The sequence below is a fragment of the Lepidochelys kempii genome, chromosome 1 (genome assembly GCF_965140265.1).
Source record: "Lepidochelys kempii isolate rLepKem1 chromosome 1, rLepKem1.hap2, whole genome shotgun sequence".
Taxonomy (NCBI): Eukaryota; Metazoa; Chordata; order Testudines; family Cheloniidae; genus Lepidochelys; species Lepidochelys kempii.
Window position 1 is genome coordinate 45,047,975 of NC_133256.1, and position 15,938 is coordinate 45,063,912.

General features: G+C 42.2%; 1 protein-coding gene across 1 annotated transcript; it reads left to right on the forward strand.

Moving 5' to 3' along the window:
• The first annotated feature begins 3,489 nt into the window (after nucleotides 1–3,489).
• Nucleotides 3,490–15,052, forward strand: POMP (proteasome maturation protein). The gene is made up of 6 exons (XM_073340831.1): nucleotides 3,490–3,597; nucleotides 6,068–6,165; nucleotides 9,138–9,198; nucleotides 10,833–10,934; nucleotides 13,019–13,112; nucleotides 14,513–15,052. Exons 1-6 carry the CDS (start codon nucleotides 3,595–3,597, stop codon nucleotides 14,578–14,580), a joined length of 426 nt encoding a protein of 141 aa, XP_073196932.1. The 5' UTR covers nucleotides 3,490–3,594; the 3' UTR covers nucleotides 14,581–15,052.
• Nucleotides 15,053–15,938: the final 886 nt, after the last annotated feature.

Sequence of the window (15,938 nt, forward strand, 5' to 3'; positions counted from 1 at the left end):
ATGGGGGCAGCCACTTACAGCAAGATGCTGGGGCTGCCAGCCCAAGGTAGCCAGAGCCAGCAGAGCAGGAGCAGCACTTGGGGTCTATGCTGCTTTCACACACACACACACCTGGAGGGGGACGGGCTGTTTTTTCTCTGTCTCTCTCACTCACTCATCCCCCCTTTCGCTCCCCCCAGGAGGACAAGCTTGCAAACTCATACCACCACTGAGTAGGGAGCTCAGCTGCTGCTGAAACCTGGCCTGGAGTGTCAGCTGCTGGATCTGGAGCCTGAACGGTGCTTTGCTCAGTTACAAACATTTCAGAGTTATGGACAACCTCCGTTCCTGAGGTGTCCATAACTCTGAGGTTCTACTGTACATCTCGGAAATCCCAAAGACGTTTTTCAGCAAAATCAGGGAAACAAGACTTGCCATTCCCGGTATTTCTTTAAAAAAGGGGGGGGGGGAGTAGGGGGTCAGAGGGATGGAAACAAAGCCATTTAAACAACATTTCAGGGCTTTATATACAAAGAAGGAAAAATGGGCAAACTTTTATTCTTAAAAAATTATGTAGATGTCGCTTTTAAAAGCAATGTGCCAAATTCACCTCTGCTGTAACTTCACTAAAGCTACTGGAGTCACACTAGCTTTGTATTTATCTCACTGTGTCTGAGTAACAGGAGCTTTCACCATCCAACTTGGCTTCCCAGGCCTGATCCCAAGCCCTGATCATCTTGTCAGTTGCACATGTGCAACTCCCACTGACTTCAAATGGAACTGCATTTATGCACCTATAGTGACAATCAGACCCTTGCCATAGAACTGGAAGAGATATCACAATCACCTAGCATTATAACTTTTACTACAGGATCAACTGGGAAGAGAAGATAGGCTGTGAGAAAAGCAATCCTTGCTCAAATTCAAATTCACTTGGTAACATGATGAGAAAAATATCTGTGATTTATGTTTATGTCTGGAAGTTTCCCCTAGTGTGAAAGTCTGTCTTTAAAGGAAAATCAGATCTTTCTTGCAATGTACGTTCTTTTATGTTATGCAGCCTAAACTATGCATTGCAATGATGTCAATAATGTACATGGAGTGATTGTATCCTGTCTGCGTCCTGCAAAAGATGACTTTGAAAGTTAGATGTTTCATCTTGACAGCCATATCCTGATCAACAAACTCAAAGAGCCAATAAATAAATATATTCATTGAAAAAACTGGTCTCTGTGTAAGCTGCAGTTAAACAGGAACTTGACTTGTTTTTGTATTCACATCTAGTCTATGATAATGCCCCAACACCAAAACATTTGAGCACCACTTAAACTTACAAGGTAAAACTTGCTTTCCATAAAAGAAAACAAAGATACTGTCTTTCACTCTCATCCTTTTGAAGTCTGTGATTTAAGTGCAAGTCTTATTGATACAAATGTAGAAATGGCCAATACTTTGGTTTTGTAGAACTTTCTGAGTGGTGATCTTCTACTGCTAGAGGAAAACCAAGAGACACAGGCACCAACTTTCCCAAGTGCCAGGGGGGTGCTCTGCCCCAGGCCCCACCCCACTCTACCCCTTCCTCCAAGACCCCAGCCTGCCTTTTCCTGTCCAGTTCCGCCCCAGGCCCCACCCCACTCTACCCCTTCCTCCAAGACCCCAGCCTGCCTTTTCCTGTCCAGTTCCGCCCCTCCCGCGAGCACGCCGCATCCTTGCTCCTCCCCTCTCCCCCCCAGAACGCCACGAAAAAGCTGATCTGTGGGGCCCGCCAGTGGGTGGGAGGCGCTGGGGGCAGCTGATGAGGGGGCTGCTGATGGGTGCTCAGCACCCACCGTTTTTTCCCCATGGGTGCTCCAGCCCCAGAGCACCCATGGAATCGGCGCCTATGCTAAGAGAAACTGACTGGCATGAGTCTCTCAGGAATTAAGGCTGTAGCAAAGTCTTTATTTTTGTGTACTGTATAACAATAAAATAGAAAAACAACGTTCCCAGTATAAAATTGATTTCGCACATACACATGACCTCCTTCAAGCTACACTTCGTGCACATCAAATTTCACACATGAAGTTTGTAGCAAAAGAGCAATTTTTGGCAAAACATGAGGTGAAGTGGACAAATTTCTGAACTTCAGTTCTTAGAAAAAAATCAATAATATAGGTATTGGATATTTACGTCTGGAGTTGTGGAGGAACAAATGAATGCACATTTCATTAACCTTCCAAAGAGCTGATGGATTTCAGAAAGTCTTCATAAGTTATTTATGTCTTCTATAGCAGGTAAAAAATCAAACATAAATTTGACACAGGTCTCTATAGATCACCATAAATTATAAATTGATTATAAATACCAAGACGACTGCTGCTGAGAGCCTCTTGCCTGGCTGGCAGTTCCCTTCTCCACTCAAGAAGAGAATAATAGAAATATGGAGCTGAAAGGGACCTTGAGAAGCCATCAAATCCAGCCCCATGCACTAATATGAGACCACTAAAACACCTGGCTGGGATGGTCTAGGTTTCTCCAACCTAGTCTCAAAAACCTCTAATGACACAGACTTTACAACCTCCCTTGGAAGCCTATTCCAGAGCTTAACTACCATTATAGTCAGAAACCTTTTCCTAATATGCAACATAAGCCTCCCTTGCTGCAGATTGATCCCATTACAGTACCTCCTGTCCTACATTCAGTGGACATGGGCAATAACTGATCCCCAAACTCTTCGTAACAGCCCTTACCATGAGACTATCAAGGTCACCCCTCCTCTGTCTTCTTTTCTCAACGCTTCTTTTAACATTTTCACATAGGTCAGGATTTCTAACCCTTTTATCATTTTGGTTACTCTCCTCTGGACAGGAGCAGCAGACGGTCCCTAGAAGTGGGGGGGTGGGGGGTTGAGAGGTGGGCACCAATACCCAAACCATGGCCCTGCCGCCCCTCCCCCCCGTTGTCCCCGAGGCCCCACCCCTCGCATCGCCCCTTGTTCCCGAGGCCCTGCCCCCCTGTTGCTCGCCCTTCCAGCTGGTAAAAAGCGGGAGGGGCCACGGCCCCTGCTCCCGCGCCGCTGCCTCGGGGCTGGCTCTCCGCACTGGATGCGCCCCGTGCTCCAGCTCAGGGCTCACCAGCACGAAGGACCGTTACCTGCCGCCTGACGTCATGCGGGCCCCACTCCTGCTAACACACCCCGCACCCGGACGGGCCTTGGCTGCCGCCGCGGACTCATCCCGCCTTGCGGGTCCCCTCTGGCCGGCGCGTGGAAACAGCGGCCCGGGCCAACAGGTCCCAGCAACCTCCCCGCACAAAGCTGCGCCGGCGCCTGAGTCAGCGGCGTGGCCCCGAGGCCGGGCTCCCCACCCCGTGTCCAGCCCGCGCGGCTCTTCCCCGCGGTCGGACACGCTGCAAGGCCCGGCCCGGCGCCCCACGCCACCTGCCCCAGCCCGGGCACCTGAGGCAGCGCTACAAACTGCGCGCGCACGCTCACGGCCTGGACGGGCCCTGCCGCAACCCCGCCCTGCCTCGCCTCATGGCGTTTCTTGCGTATGACGTAATAATCTGCGCTGGGGGCGGAAGTGACGTCATCAGCACAGGCGGAAGCAGGGGTGGCTTGTGCGTGAGGGGGACGAGATGGTGAGTTCGGGCTCGGGGTGCAGGGCCCCGGGAGCGCTTTGGCCGCTGCTTGAGGGGGGGAGGCGGCGGCGGCGGCGGCGGCGGTGCTGGCGGCTACCTCTGCGCCGTGTGGGCCCTGCGCCCCGCCGCGGCTCCCGTCCGGGTCTGGCCGCTAGGAGCGGCGGGGCTGTGCTGAGTCATGGGGGTGGCCGGGCCCGGCGTGTACAGCGGCGGGGAGGCGGCTCGTGGTCCGCGGTCCGGTGCCTCGGAGCAGTGGCCGGGGGGGGACCGGAAGCGCGAATCGCCCCTGCCCGCAGCAGCGCGTTCCCGCCCGGCGCGTTCCCTGCCTCGCCCCTTCCCTGCCCCCTTCCCCCCGTGCAGGGTCAGGGCCGCCATGGCACCAGCCCCGCCGCCCACCCCCTGTGGGATCAGTGTCTCAGGGATGGGAACATGTTAGATTATCTCTCTCCCCCCTCCCCCCACTCCGGGATTGTTTCCTACTCCGCATCCCGAACTCTGGCTCCAGCATATGAGAGTTTGATTTCATGTCAGTTGTGGGTGTTTTCTTGGGGCGGGGGGAGGAGAGAGTTAAGTCTTTTATTTGCCTTCTGGTTTCTGAGCTTTGAGGGCGCATTTGAGGGCGTCTTTAAACTTGGCTCGGTAGCCATGAGGGCTAGACAACTACTTCCAAGAAATGAAAGCTGAGGTTTTTACAGAAGTATTTGACTCAAGGAGTTGGGGCTTTAAGAACACCACCAAATGTTGTAAGACTTGTGATAGAGTGGCTAGAGTTGGCAATGCCTCCTGCTATTCCTTTCGCAGGACTTTGCAAAGATTAAGGTTTAGGTATCCACCCCTGCTTTTGGTGCAAGGTCATGCACTTAGGGACTAACAATAATAATTTTTGCTATAAATTGGGATCATATCAGTTAGAGGTGACAAGAGAAAGATATGGTTATATTGATCACTCACAAGATGACTATGCACTGCAAACATGATGTTGCTGTGAAAAAGGCTCATGCAATCCTAGGATGCATCAGGCAAGATATTTCTAGTAGAGATAGGGAAGCATTATTACCATTGTACATAGTACTGGTGAGACCTCATCTAGAATAGTGTGTGCAATTCTGGTCTCCCATCTTTAAGAAAAACTAATTCAAACTGGAACAGGTTCAGAGAATGGTTACTAGGATGATCAGAGGAATGGAGAACCTGCCTTACAAGAGAAGATGTAAGGATCTTGGCTTGTTTAGCCTAACAAAATGAAGGATAATCAAGTACTTCTTTTTGCAGTACTTGATGTGTTTCATTCTTGGGAATATTTCTGGTTTTTCAGCCTTTATTTACTTTACTTCATCCTATTGTTTTCTAGTCATTCCCTCTTGTACAATAATAATTTCTCCTGTATTTTCATATTCCAAATATGCGTGGTGATAGTGCAAGGAGGCTCCATTGTGCTAAACACTGTACCTTCACATAGTAGGAAACAGTTTCTGTCCAAAGAGCTTACTGTTCAGATAGACAAATCAGGCAGTTTGAGAAGGGAAACTGAGGCACAGAGAGGAGCGGTGGCTTGTCCAAGTCTCAGTAGCTGAATGGCACAGCTGGGAATAGAGAATAGGGAATAGATCTGGATCTCCTGAGTGCCAGTCCAGTTCTCTAATCGGTAGATGATGCTACATTTATTTAACTGTTTTATGTTTCCTTGAAAGTCAATGCCTTCAGTCCCACACCCCAATAAATAAATACCTACATTTTTGTTGATCTTCCCTGAGTTCCCTCTAAATTTGTTACTATGTTTCTGGGGTAAAAAGGCGTTCAAAACTGAATTGAATATAAAATTCCCCAGACAGCTACACCAGTCAGTTCCACTTTATAGGGCTTATCTTCTACCTTCTTTACTACCCTTTGCCTTTGCATAAAGAAAAATAGTAATTGCCATGTCCGATCATTGGTCCAATATCCTCCATCTGACAGAGGCTAGAACCAGATGCTTCAGAGAAGAATTCAAGAAACCTTGTAGTGGACAATTTATGGAATAATCTGCTCACAGAAGTTTCTTCCTAAACCTTAGTTGATGGCACAGTCATTTTCGTATTTGTGTTATAGAAGTGCCCAGAAGCCCCAATCAGGATGGGGACCCAGTTTAGGTAGGTGCTCCCATATATGTAGTAAAAGAGCGTTAAGTTGTTCTTTTTGTTCTGTCTTAGCAAGTTTGAGGAGCAAACAGCATGATATTACACTATTCCAAGAGATCTAAGGACAGCTAAATCACTTTGAGGTGTCCTAATTAAATGTCATTTATAGTCTCAGTTAAAAAGCAGTTACCCTGAAGACTAAGGCTTGTGCGTATGTAGTTTTAAAGAAACATCAATCAACTCTTTTTTGGTATAAAGACCAAAATATTAATCTAAATTTTTGTTTGCCAGAGCTAACAGAAGCGCTGAATGGGGCCTAATTCTGTAAAAGTAATCCTTGCTTTTTGTTTCAGAATTCCAGAGGAGTTGGATCTCAGCTTAAGGATAGCATCCCAATTGCTGAATTTTCAGCTAGTGGAGCATTTGGAGGTCATGATATTCTACGCAGAGGGTATGCCTTGTCTGCCTGCTAATATATTATTACCATAACCAAATTGAAATTCTAGGTATGCAGGAAGAAAGTTTTTATGTATTATGCACTTGCTTTAGAATATACGCTTCTTGGCCGTATACTTTATATCAAAAGATCCAGTGATTATCAACCTATTTACCATTGTGGGCTGCATATGCAGCTCTCTCTGTGTTATGTGGGCCGCAGTCACACGATATATATACTACCTGTACATCTACATGGGCCACAGCTGTGTGCTGATTAGGATGCAGGTTAAGAATCACTGGTGTAGTCACTTTGCATATAATTATTGTAGGAGCATTATGCATCAAGAACTTGTTTCCTATGAAACCTTACTCTTAGAACCAAATAATAAATACAAACAGCTGTGTAACTAGTGATCTGTATAAGGCTGTACCTTTAAACAACTGATAGAAAAAGCTTAATTTTCATCCCTGCGCATATATGAACGTTGTCTTTTAAATAAATAAATAATAGTAGTTGCGTGTGCTTTTCTAATGTTGGCCAAAATGGTTGATTTCAGCTATGAATGGCATATGAAACAGTATTAACAGTGTGGAAAATGGCCTAATATTTTTACACTACTTGGTAGTGTTTCAGATGGTTGGTGGTCAGAACCATATCTGTATACACACACGTATATAAAATATACATGTAGAATAGAAGTATAAATATTTCTGTTGAAATTTAAAATGCTTATCAAACTGATTCAGAAAGAGATAATCCAAGGCTTGCATGTAACAGTATAGTCAGGGAATTAAGGTTTGTCTGAAAATGAAATAATGTCAAAACAAGTACCATGTTGTGATGTTCAACCCAGATTGGTAAGAGTTGTGTCACCACCTGCCCTACAACTGTGGGTGTCTTAAATGCTGTGCTGCTATGGTCCACTGCCCTGATACCAACAGCCAGCCTTACAAGCATGCAGGTCACACCCTGGCTTCCACCATCCAGTTACTTTTTTGCATAGTGACCCCAATGCCTTCCCAGTCCTGAATTTCCACAGAACCATCTACCATTACCACAATCTGCTGAGGTTCCCAGAATTGTGAGTTACAGGACAGTGTTTTGCTACTGCTAAGCTGTGTGACAACTCCCTGACACACCAGCTTGTCCTCCTTGCCAGCAGACTCTCTTCAGGGCTCTGTTATCCAAACCTTGCTTTGCAGGTAACAATCGGTGAACTCCCAAGCTCCCCAGAAATGTCACAGTACTGTGTCCAGCCCTCCTGAACATTCAGAGAGTAGTCATTTGTTGCTCCTTTAAAAAGACAATACACTGCAGCTTATTAATTCATAGGGGTAGGGGGGCTACAAATGCTCTTATTTCAATCACAGCACAGAATTGATTTATGGTAAAAGTAAAACACGGTCATTAAACAAAAAGTCATAGATGATACCAAGAATAAAGACAGAAAAGATTACAAGGAAATAAGTGAAAACACTTCTAAGACTAAAACCTGGTTTAAGTCTCTTGTTCAAAGAAGTGTTTCTCGCCACGGGTATGTTTACACTTCAGTGTAAACTCAGAGTTCGAACTCAGGCTCAAACCTAATCCTGCCTGTATACACACAAATTGTGCTAACCCAGGGCTCGGACCCAGGGTCCCAAGACCCCATGGGGTGGCAGGTCCAAGCCTGAGTCAAACCGTGACCCTGTGTTCAAGCCCTATTGCTTTGTAGAGTAGATGTAGCCCCACTGGACTTGTGCTCTGGGAGTCTGCTAAAAGTATCCCACAAGATGACTTTTTTATCCTCTGAACAGGCAAGCTGGGTGGACAGTCAAGTTTTCCCATGCTGCACCATGAACAAAAGGCTAGAGTGGCCACATTTTAGGAGGGTGCTCAGAAGACTGGGATATAGGTGGTTGGACTCAGACCTGCATAATGCAGTGTAAACTTTGGAACCCCAGGTTAGGACCCAGAGTTCAACAATTCCTAACCTGTGATTACAAATGAGTGTAGACGCTCAAGCCTTAGGTTAACAAACCCAGGGTCTGCTAATTTGAGTTCTTCAAATTCTGGGCTTACATTGTAGTGTAGACATACTTGACGTCTGTTTTCCAGTATGGCTAACCAGACTTTCTGGTGAGGACTCTTCACAGAGCTTAAAGTGCTTGGTTCCTTTGTCTCCTAAGGTGAAGGATAATTTAGGGGTTCACTCCCCCTCTATAGTCCGGTAAACTTCTGAAGTGTACCCCTAGATAAATTTCCTTTTCACTGCTGGGTGTGGATGCCATGATGCCTCCTGCAGACTCTGTTGTCTTCTCCTCCAGTAGTGACTTTTACAATGCAAGTGATCTCTTCCTGCAATTTCTTATACAGCTTGTCAAATGAATAGCCCATTGAATTTGGCCCCACCTGGCCTTTTTCCTTTGTTTGGGGAAAACCTGTTTAAACCAGGCATGTCGGGGGATTTGATAAACACCTTTCAGTCATATATTTCCAGCCTATCTGTAAAGTTCTTCATGGGTTGACTGTACATGTCACACAAGAATATTAATGATCAGTAAGTTATTAGTTTTCCAGTGACATGTTACATTACACCTTTTAGATACAGATTGTAATATTAGTGAGTTGGAGTACATTGAGTTGGTCAGGGCAGCTGAAACTCGTTGCTGGATACCAAGCAGACCCTTTGGCACAAGGATGCTCTTAGGGTCACACATGTAGATTATCCATAAGTGAACCAATAATAGCAGGGTTTATTCAGGTATTCAAGTTAAATTTGTCTTCTGTTTGTGAGCTGGAGCCGGATGAAGAAAAAACATGACTGCTTTTATGTTAAGCTTGAAACTGAATCAGAAAAAGACTGAAATTCTTGCATAGGTTTTTTCCTTGTTACAAACATCAGTGCTCATTTAGATCTGGAATTAATGTCAGACTAGACATTGGCGCAGTAATTTTTGGTTCTTCTGTGACTTTAAAAAAACAACTTTTGTTTGCCTTTGTAGCTTTACAAGTGTGAAAAATGAACTTTTGCCGAGCCATCCTTTGGAACTGTCAGAAAAAAATGTAAGTGCAATGCTGAATTTGATAACCTTTTAATGTTTTCTTACCATCAGTTAGTTAGAAAATTTAATTAAGGGCCACTGTTAACATTAACTTCTTGACCAGAGCAATTTCAGTGCATCTCAGTCACTGGTGAATAGGATCCTAATATTAATGGAATAAAGATGCCTAACAATAGTATTGTTTTGATATAATTTATGCAATTAAAATGATATTTCATTGTGAATTTTTGATTGGGCGGGGGAGTTGGTTAATAGCTGAAAGAACTGCTAGGGTTTATCTCCGCACAGGAGATTTGACGCAGTAGAATTAAACATCTTCAGGGGATACGCTTTTAGGTTCATTTTTATTCCAAAATATTACTCCTGTATTATGCTGAAATGGTTATGGCTGTTCTTATTGCTGTAGAAGTTTATAAACTCTACAAATAGCATTAATAGCAAAGAAACTAAATGTCTTTGCTTGGTATGTCATAAGCCCCACTTTTAAATAGCAAAAGACACTGGCAAGGCTAATGTAGTAAGTTAAAGAAGTGAAGCTGGGGAATGGGGAGGAAGTATAGTTAATATTTTTCTTCTAAACTTCTGATGAAAATTACAGAGACTGACTAGACCTTTGATGTTTTGCCTAGAGATGGTATCCTGTCCTGTAACTTATACTTCTGCTTGTTTGTGCTAACTGTCTTCTTTGGAAACATCAATGGCTCTTACACCAATATATTGTTACCATAACCATCACAAGTATAACTTCTGAATATTAAGAAAATTAAAAAAAAAATTAGAAAAAAATCACTATCTTCTGTCACTGATCTCAGTAGCATCAATGCAAAACCTGGAGCCAAAACCCCCCACTAAGTACTGCAAATACATGCAAAATGATTTTTAGTTTATACTTGAAAAGTTTATTTGGCCAGTCACAACTTCTTTTATCAGGAACCAGTACCTATTAAGTAGGTATCCATATACTATATTTCATGTTATTGATTAGTGCCAGAGGACCCAGTAAGGAGTCAAGACTCAGCACTTGCTTTCTGAAATGATTTAAAACAGTGGGACTCGCGTATAAGATACTTAACAAAAATAAATATCTGCTGAGATCGTATATAAAGTAATTTCACTATACTGGAAATAGGAAAAGTTTGCCAAATATAGGCTTCTTATTTTTTTTCAATTAAAGCAAAAAAAGTTACTCTTCTTGTCAGTTTATAAGGCTTGCCATGGATTCTTTTAGGCCAAGATGCTTGGCTTTCCTCTTTCTGGGCTACTAATATATTTAAAATATCACTAAGCAATTTCAAGAAGTTATTAAAGTAATACACAACTACTCCACTTGGTGGAGTCCAATGCATTCTGCTTGCCAAAAATAACAAAATACAGTTTCAGCCAGTAGCAAGCAGCATGTAATGCATGATTTTAAAATTAGATTTTCTTTCTCAGTTGCTTAAAACAAATGAGTTAATGTTTTGGCAGTTTTCTTACACACTGAGGTTTATAAATCTAGCAACCTATTTATTGCATTTTTTAAATTTATTTGTGCTGTGGACAACTTCCATATGCATGTTCACTGAAGTATAATTTTACAAATATATTTTCTATAGCTATAATTAAATGCAGCTTTAAAAAAAATTCTTTTGATAGTTTCAGCTAAACCAAGATAAAATGAATTTATCGACTCTGAGAAATATTCAAGGACTCCATGCACCTCTAAAGCTTCAAATGGAATTCAAAGCAGCAAAGCAGGTGGGCACTTTAAACTATTCTAGTAATATGAATTGCCTTAGTTAATTATAGACATATCTGCAGACATGCTTTTTAAAAAGCATTTGTTTATTTCAAAATACATTAGATAACAGCTGTTCATCTACTATACATTTTTCAAGCAAACTCTAAGCAGAACTGGCTCTATTACTTATGATAAAACTAACGCTGGTTATTTGAAACATTCAGAGTTCTGTTATCACAGCAAATTCCAGGTGAAGTGAAGCCGAACTTCATAAGTCTTGTGTGGGATTTTCCCATCCTGCGGGCCCTGGGAGGAGGACCACGGGAATGGAAGTTATATCCCTGATTTCCTTCCCCAAGACCAATGTTCCTTCTGGCAAACCTCCTGAGAATTCATAGGAAGGGAACTCTGCTTCTGCAGACTAAAGGAGTTTGGGGGGCTGGAGCGCACAAGGAGGTGGGGGAGAGATCAGGGCAGTAAAACCCTATGTGCACCCCTCCATTAGCCCTTCTTTGTAAGCTGTGGGAAGTTCATTGGGAGCCAGCCCCCAAAGTTTAAGTTCAGTGGGAGATTGTACCCACCACCCCTTGTGAGATAATCTTTGAACACTGCACGTCCGTCTTCCCCTCACTCTACCCCCAGGAGCCATAATAGACTGGTTTGTCCTCACTGAATGTATTTAAGGTCATTAAAGACTGACAAGCCTGTTTGGGCTTGTTTACAGCTGAGGCACCTACTACAGATGTGTTTTGAGGTAGAATAAGGAACTACCCCATCCTAAGGGTTAAGCGTTGGCCCACAACAAGCCTCATAAGGTTTGCTGTGGGTTTCCTGCCCTGCAGACACCAGAAGACTTACAAGAAATGCTGGAATTTGTCCTGCTCTCACCCAGTCACTCCTCCCTGCAGATCTCCTGAGAGCTTTTTCTCCCACAGCCTCTTGCATATTTGGCAGGAAGGGAGAGTGGTGAGAGCAAAGACTTTTTTCCCCCTACGTGTGGCTCGCCTTAGTTATGCAGGAGAGAAGAAATTCTTGTGACCTTAGGATACTTGTTGGCCTTTGATTGTTATCTTTTTAATGTTCTTAGAAGATAATATGAACTCTCACCACTGATATGTGCCTGTACCGTAACTTAATCTTTTTACAGCATTTGAGTTGGAATAGTATTAGTATTGGAACTGATTAAAGTGCAGCTGTACTAGCGAATATTATGGATAATTACAAATCCAGTATATCCACAAGCAAGAGACAGCTATGCTTTGTTATATATAAAAAACAAGTACTCGCAATAACTTACCAGTAAAGTTTTTCTATGTCAAAGGCAGTTGTGAATCCAAATATGTTGCTGTCCGATGTGCATCTTGTGATCTGAGCTCTTTACTTCTCGTTTTAGTCAGTTGCCTGTGACACGCGCGGAGCCTTCCTTCCTCCACAATCATATAGTGGTCTGATGGTTCATATGGCATAAACCTGTCCTTTTGAGCAAGAGCCAATCTCAAGCTTTGTTGTTGTTTATTTGTATTATTGTAGAGCCTAGGAGCCCTAATCATGGACAAAGACCTCATTAAGGCTGATTCTAGTGGAGATTGGAGAAATGATATTCATAATCTAAATTTAACCTAAATGACTCTTAGAGAAGGCCATATAAGTTCATTAAAATAATGATATAGCCTGTTGATGTGCTTTTTACTCTCTTTTGATATATGGATTGAAAAAATAAAATTGAAAATAAAGTAGCTAACCAGATTATTGAAATGTATGTTTATTAATCACGTAACTCTCAAGGTAAAGATACTTCGTAGTGACCATTCACAGATATTTGGCAGAAAACAGTGGGCATATTTTTCTACTGAAATTGAAAACTGTTTTTCATAATAGTACATTTTGATGTTTAGATCCTATGCCTTGACTATAAGACAAGGTGTCAGACAGGTCTTGAGACAAATGTGTGCAGGCTAGAATATCTCTATGCTCGAGTCCATGTTATCATTCTGTCATTTCCCAAAGAATTTTGCCTGTCACTTTTAATTACAGTCTGGACTTGGGAAGCCTGAATATAGAGAAGCCTGCGTTTTTTCTGACTCTTGCTGTGTTTTCACAGATCCAGCGTCTTCCGTTTCTACATAGCTCAAATATAGCACTGGATACACTGAGAGGAAATGATGAATGCATTGGTTTTGAGGATATTCTTAATGGTAAATATGTTTTCTTTCAAAGATTTTGTAAGCTGTCAAAATTTTCTCAGGGCTATCAGGGAAAGGTGAGATTTGGGAACTGTCAAGATTTCTGTGCCCCCGACAGTTAGGTTTTTAAAATATCTTGTTTTTTATTAATTTAAATTTAGGGGTCAGAAAAGGGATGTATCAGGAAAAAAATAAATATGGTGAAGCTGTTTGTTATCCGGAAATGTAAAACATGGGTTAGGGGATATGGTACACATCCAAATACAAGACACAATTTTGCTTTAATAGTAGTTAAAGAGAATAAATGCCAATTAAAAACTATTGGAGAAGTGGTTTTATCATCTGGGGCTAAATTATGGAGCCTCCATATTCCTGGAGGAGTGCTGAAGGGAATGTGCCTCAGAGAGGCCCAGTTTGTACTGTGCATGGAAGGAGCACTGTCTGTTCTATCCATTAGGGCAGAGCATATTGCTCCTCAACGTGCATTGCCCCCACTCCAGGGGTTGATATGAAGGGGGAGTCAGTCTGCCCCTTGCATAATCTTGCTTCTTGAAGCACCATATGTGGTGTTTGGGTTGCACTCCAGTATGAGTGCTGGTTTTTTAGTATATTCTGTTTTGAAGTTCTCATTCTGGTATTTCTCTTTTGATAGACTATCTTACCTATTAGACTTGGGCTCTGTCTCTTTCTATACACATGCACCCCCTTGAAACTAATATTCACTGTTGCTTTTTAGTGTTATAACTATTCTCTAATTTTTTTTTTAAACTAAGTACTGGGCTTTGATCACTTTGAAGACTTTGTAAAGTCTTTCTTTTGTCACGCTCATGTTGCTGATATGCCATTTCAACTTAGTTTAAAACTTGTTTTTCTGTCTGTTGTACTTAATTTATTGTCCTAGGTCTTGTATGTGTAACTCTCTGGTGCTTGAACATAGCATAGCTCCCCCCTTCCTCCCTTTCCCTAGAAAGGAAACCCTTGCCAGATTTCCTTCCCCCTGGTTGTTGCTTAGAACAAATATTTACAGGGCTGACAGATTTGCAGCATACACTACAGAACTTTTCTCAGTAATCAAGATGTGCACGTTGCTATAAACCAGTGGTTTTCAAACTTTTTGTATTGGTGACTCCTTTCACACAGCAAGCCTCTGAGCATGACCCCCTCCTTATAAATTAAAAATGGGGGTGGGGGGTAATTTAATGTAATGGGGGCTCAGGGCTGTCAGCCCCACAGAGCTGACACCTCATGACCCCTATGTATCCACCTCGCAACCTCCTGAGGGATCACAACCCCCAGTTTGAGAACCCCTGCTATAAACAAATACATCTAGAGGAAATGTAGTCATCTTGTCTTATGATGGTTTGTTTCAAAGTGTTACTAACTTTGTAAATATTTTACTGTCTATTTTCTAGACCCATCGCAGAGTGAAGTTATGGGAGAACCACATGTGATGGTGGAATACAAGCTTGGTTTATTGTAACACAAATGTAGTCTGAACCTCCTGTTCATGAAAACATTTCTTGTATGTGTCTTTATACTATACTACAGGTTCAGTGTACAATATATTCATATTACATTGATACAATGTTTTTGTTAACTTACTCACAGGAGAGCTGTTGCCTTACTTGATAAATAGGCACATTAAATGTTTAAAGTCTTATGATTTGTTCTCTGCTTACTGTCACTATAAATGTCCTAGAACTAGGTATTTTAAAACTGTACAAGACGACTCTTCATATATTGCTCAGGACAATAGCTGCTTAGTTTTTGAAATATTATACATATACTACAAGAGTTCAGAAATGCATGTGAATTTTAAAATTGATTACTCAGTAAATGTAGGGAATGCATGTTCTTGCAAAAGAACTTTTTGAATATAAAACAGGCATTTTCCACTAAATCACTTTTTGTTCTTGAAATCTTTTAAACATCAAATAAAAAATTGCTATAAATGCTGTGGTTTCCAAAAATATGTAATCATAACTCAAGTCCCTGACCTCCAACCCAAGCAATGTTACTCTCGTCACTTGCAGTCCTTTTAAGGATCCTCAGTAGCTCATGGGTAGAAAAGAAACCTGCCACACACATTTGTCTCCCCCAGCTAAGATGCTCACTCACTGGAGCTCAGTTGCCCCTTAGGATAGAATTAGACACTGCTCCCTAGGAAGAGTTGGGAGCTGAATTTGGCTTTACCCAGCTACTTTTGAGGGGGGAACCCCTCTTTTCGATTTCACAACAGTCTCGGCGGGCTCCATTGCTCTGTAGAATGAGAGCTTCTGTAGCCCTATTTTGGGCTATGTTCCCGCCTACATGGAAACTTAAAATAACCTTTAAATGCTGCTAAGTGGTTAAGGGAAAAATACCAATGTTGAGAAAAAATGTAAAATTCATAATGTTTGCATGAAACAAAGGCACATCTGACAGACTGCATAACAAAAGTGTTACAGTAAACATGAATTTTTATTTTACATAACTGCAGAACATAAAATTAAAACTGAACTGACTTGGTTGTAATAAACAATCTTATCTGGGGATAACCAAAGGGAGAGCCTAAAATTAAGCTACACTAATGCATCTTTTATAAATGAATAGCCAGATTAAAGCTGTTTTCTGTAAGTTTAAAGGGTGTATTTTTATTTAAATTACACAGGCTCTTACAAGCTATTCCAAGTTAATTATATGCATAACATATTACAAATCCTTGCAATAAGTTTAGGACAATTCTGTTTGTTCTCTTACTTCATACAGTGATCAAAGTGTGTTATGTACACTTTGAGAATGTAACCAGCCTAAATGCTATGGATTGCTGTGTCTTTTTGAAGTAGGGTCCTATTAAAA

What these genes read in the sequence shown, in the direction of transcription:
- POMP (XM_073340831.1), top strand. An exon ending in TGGAACTGTCAGAAAAAAAT is followed by an intron (nt 9,199 to 10,832) that starts GTAAGTGCAATG and finishes TTCTTTTGATAG; the next exon opens with TTTCAGCTAAACCAAGATAA. An exon ending in AATTCAAAGCAGCAAAGCAG is followed by an intron (nt 10,935 to 13,018) that starts GTGGGCACTTTA and finishes GTGTTTTCACAG; the next exon opens with ATCCAGCGTCTTCCGTTTCT.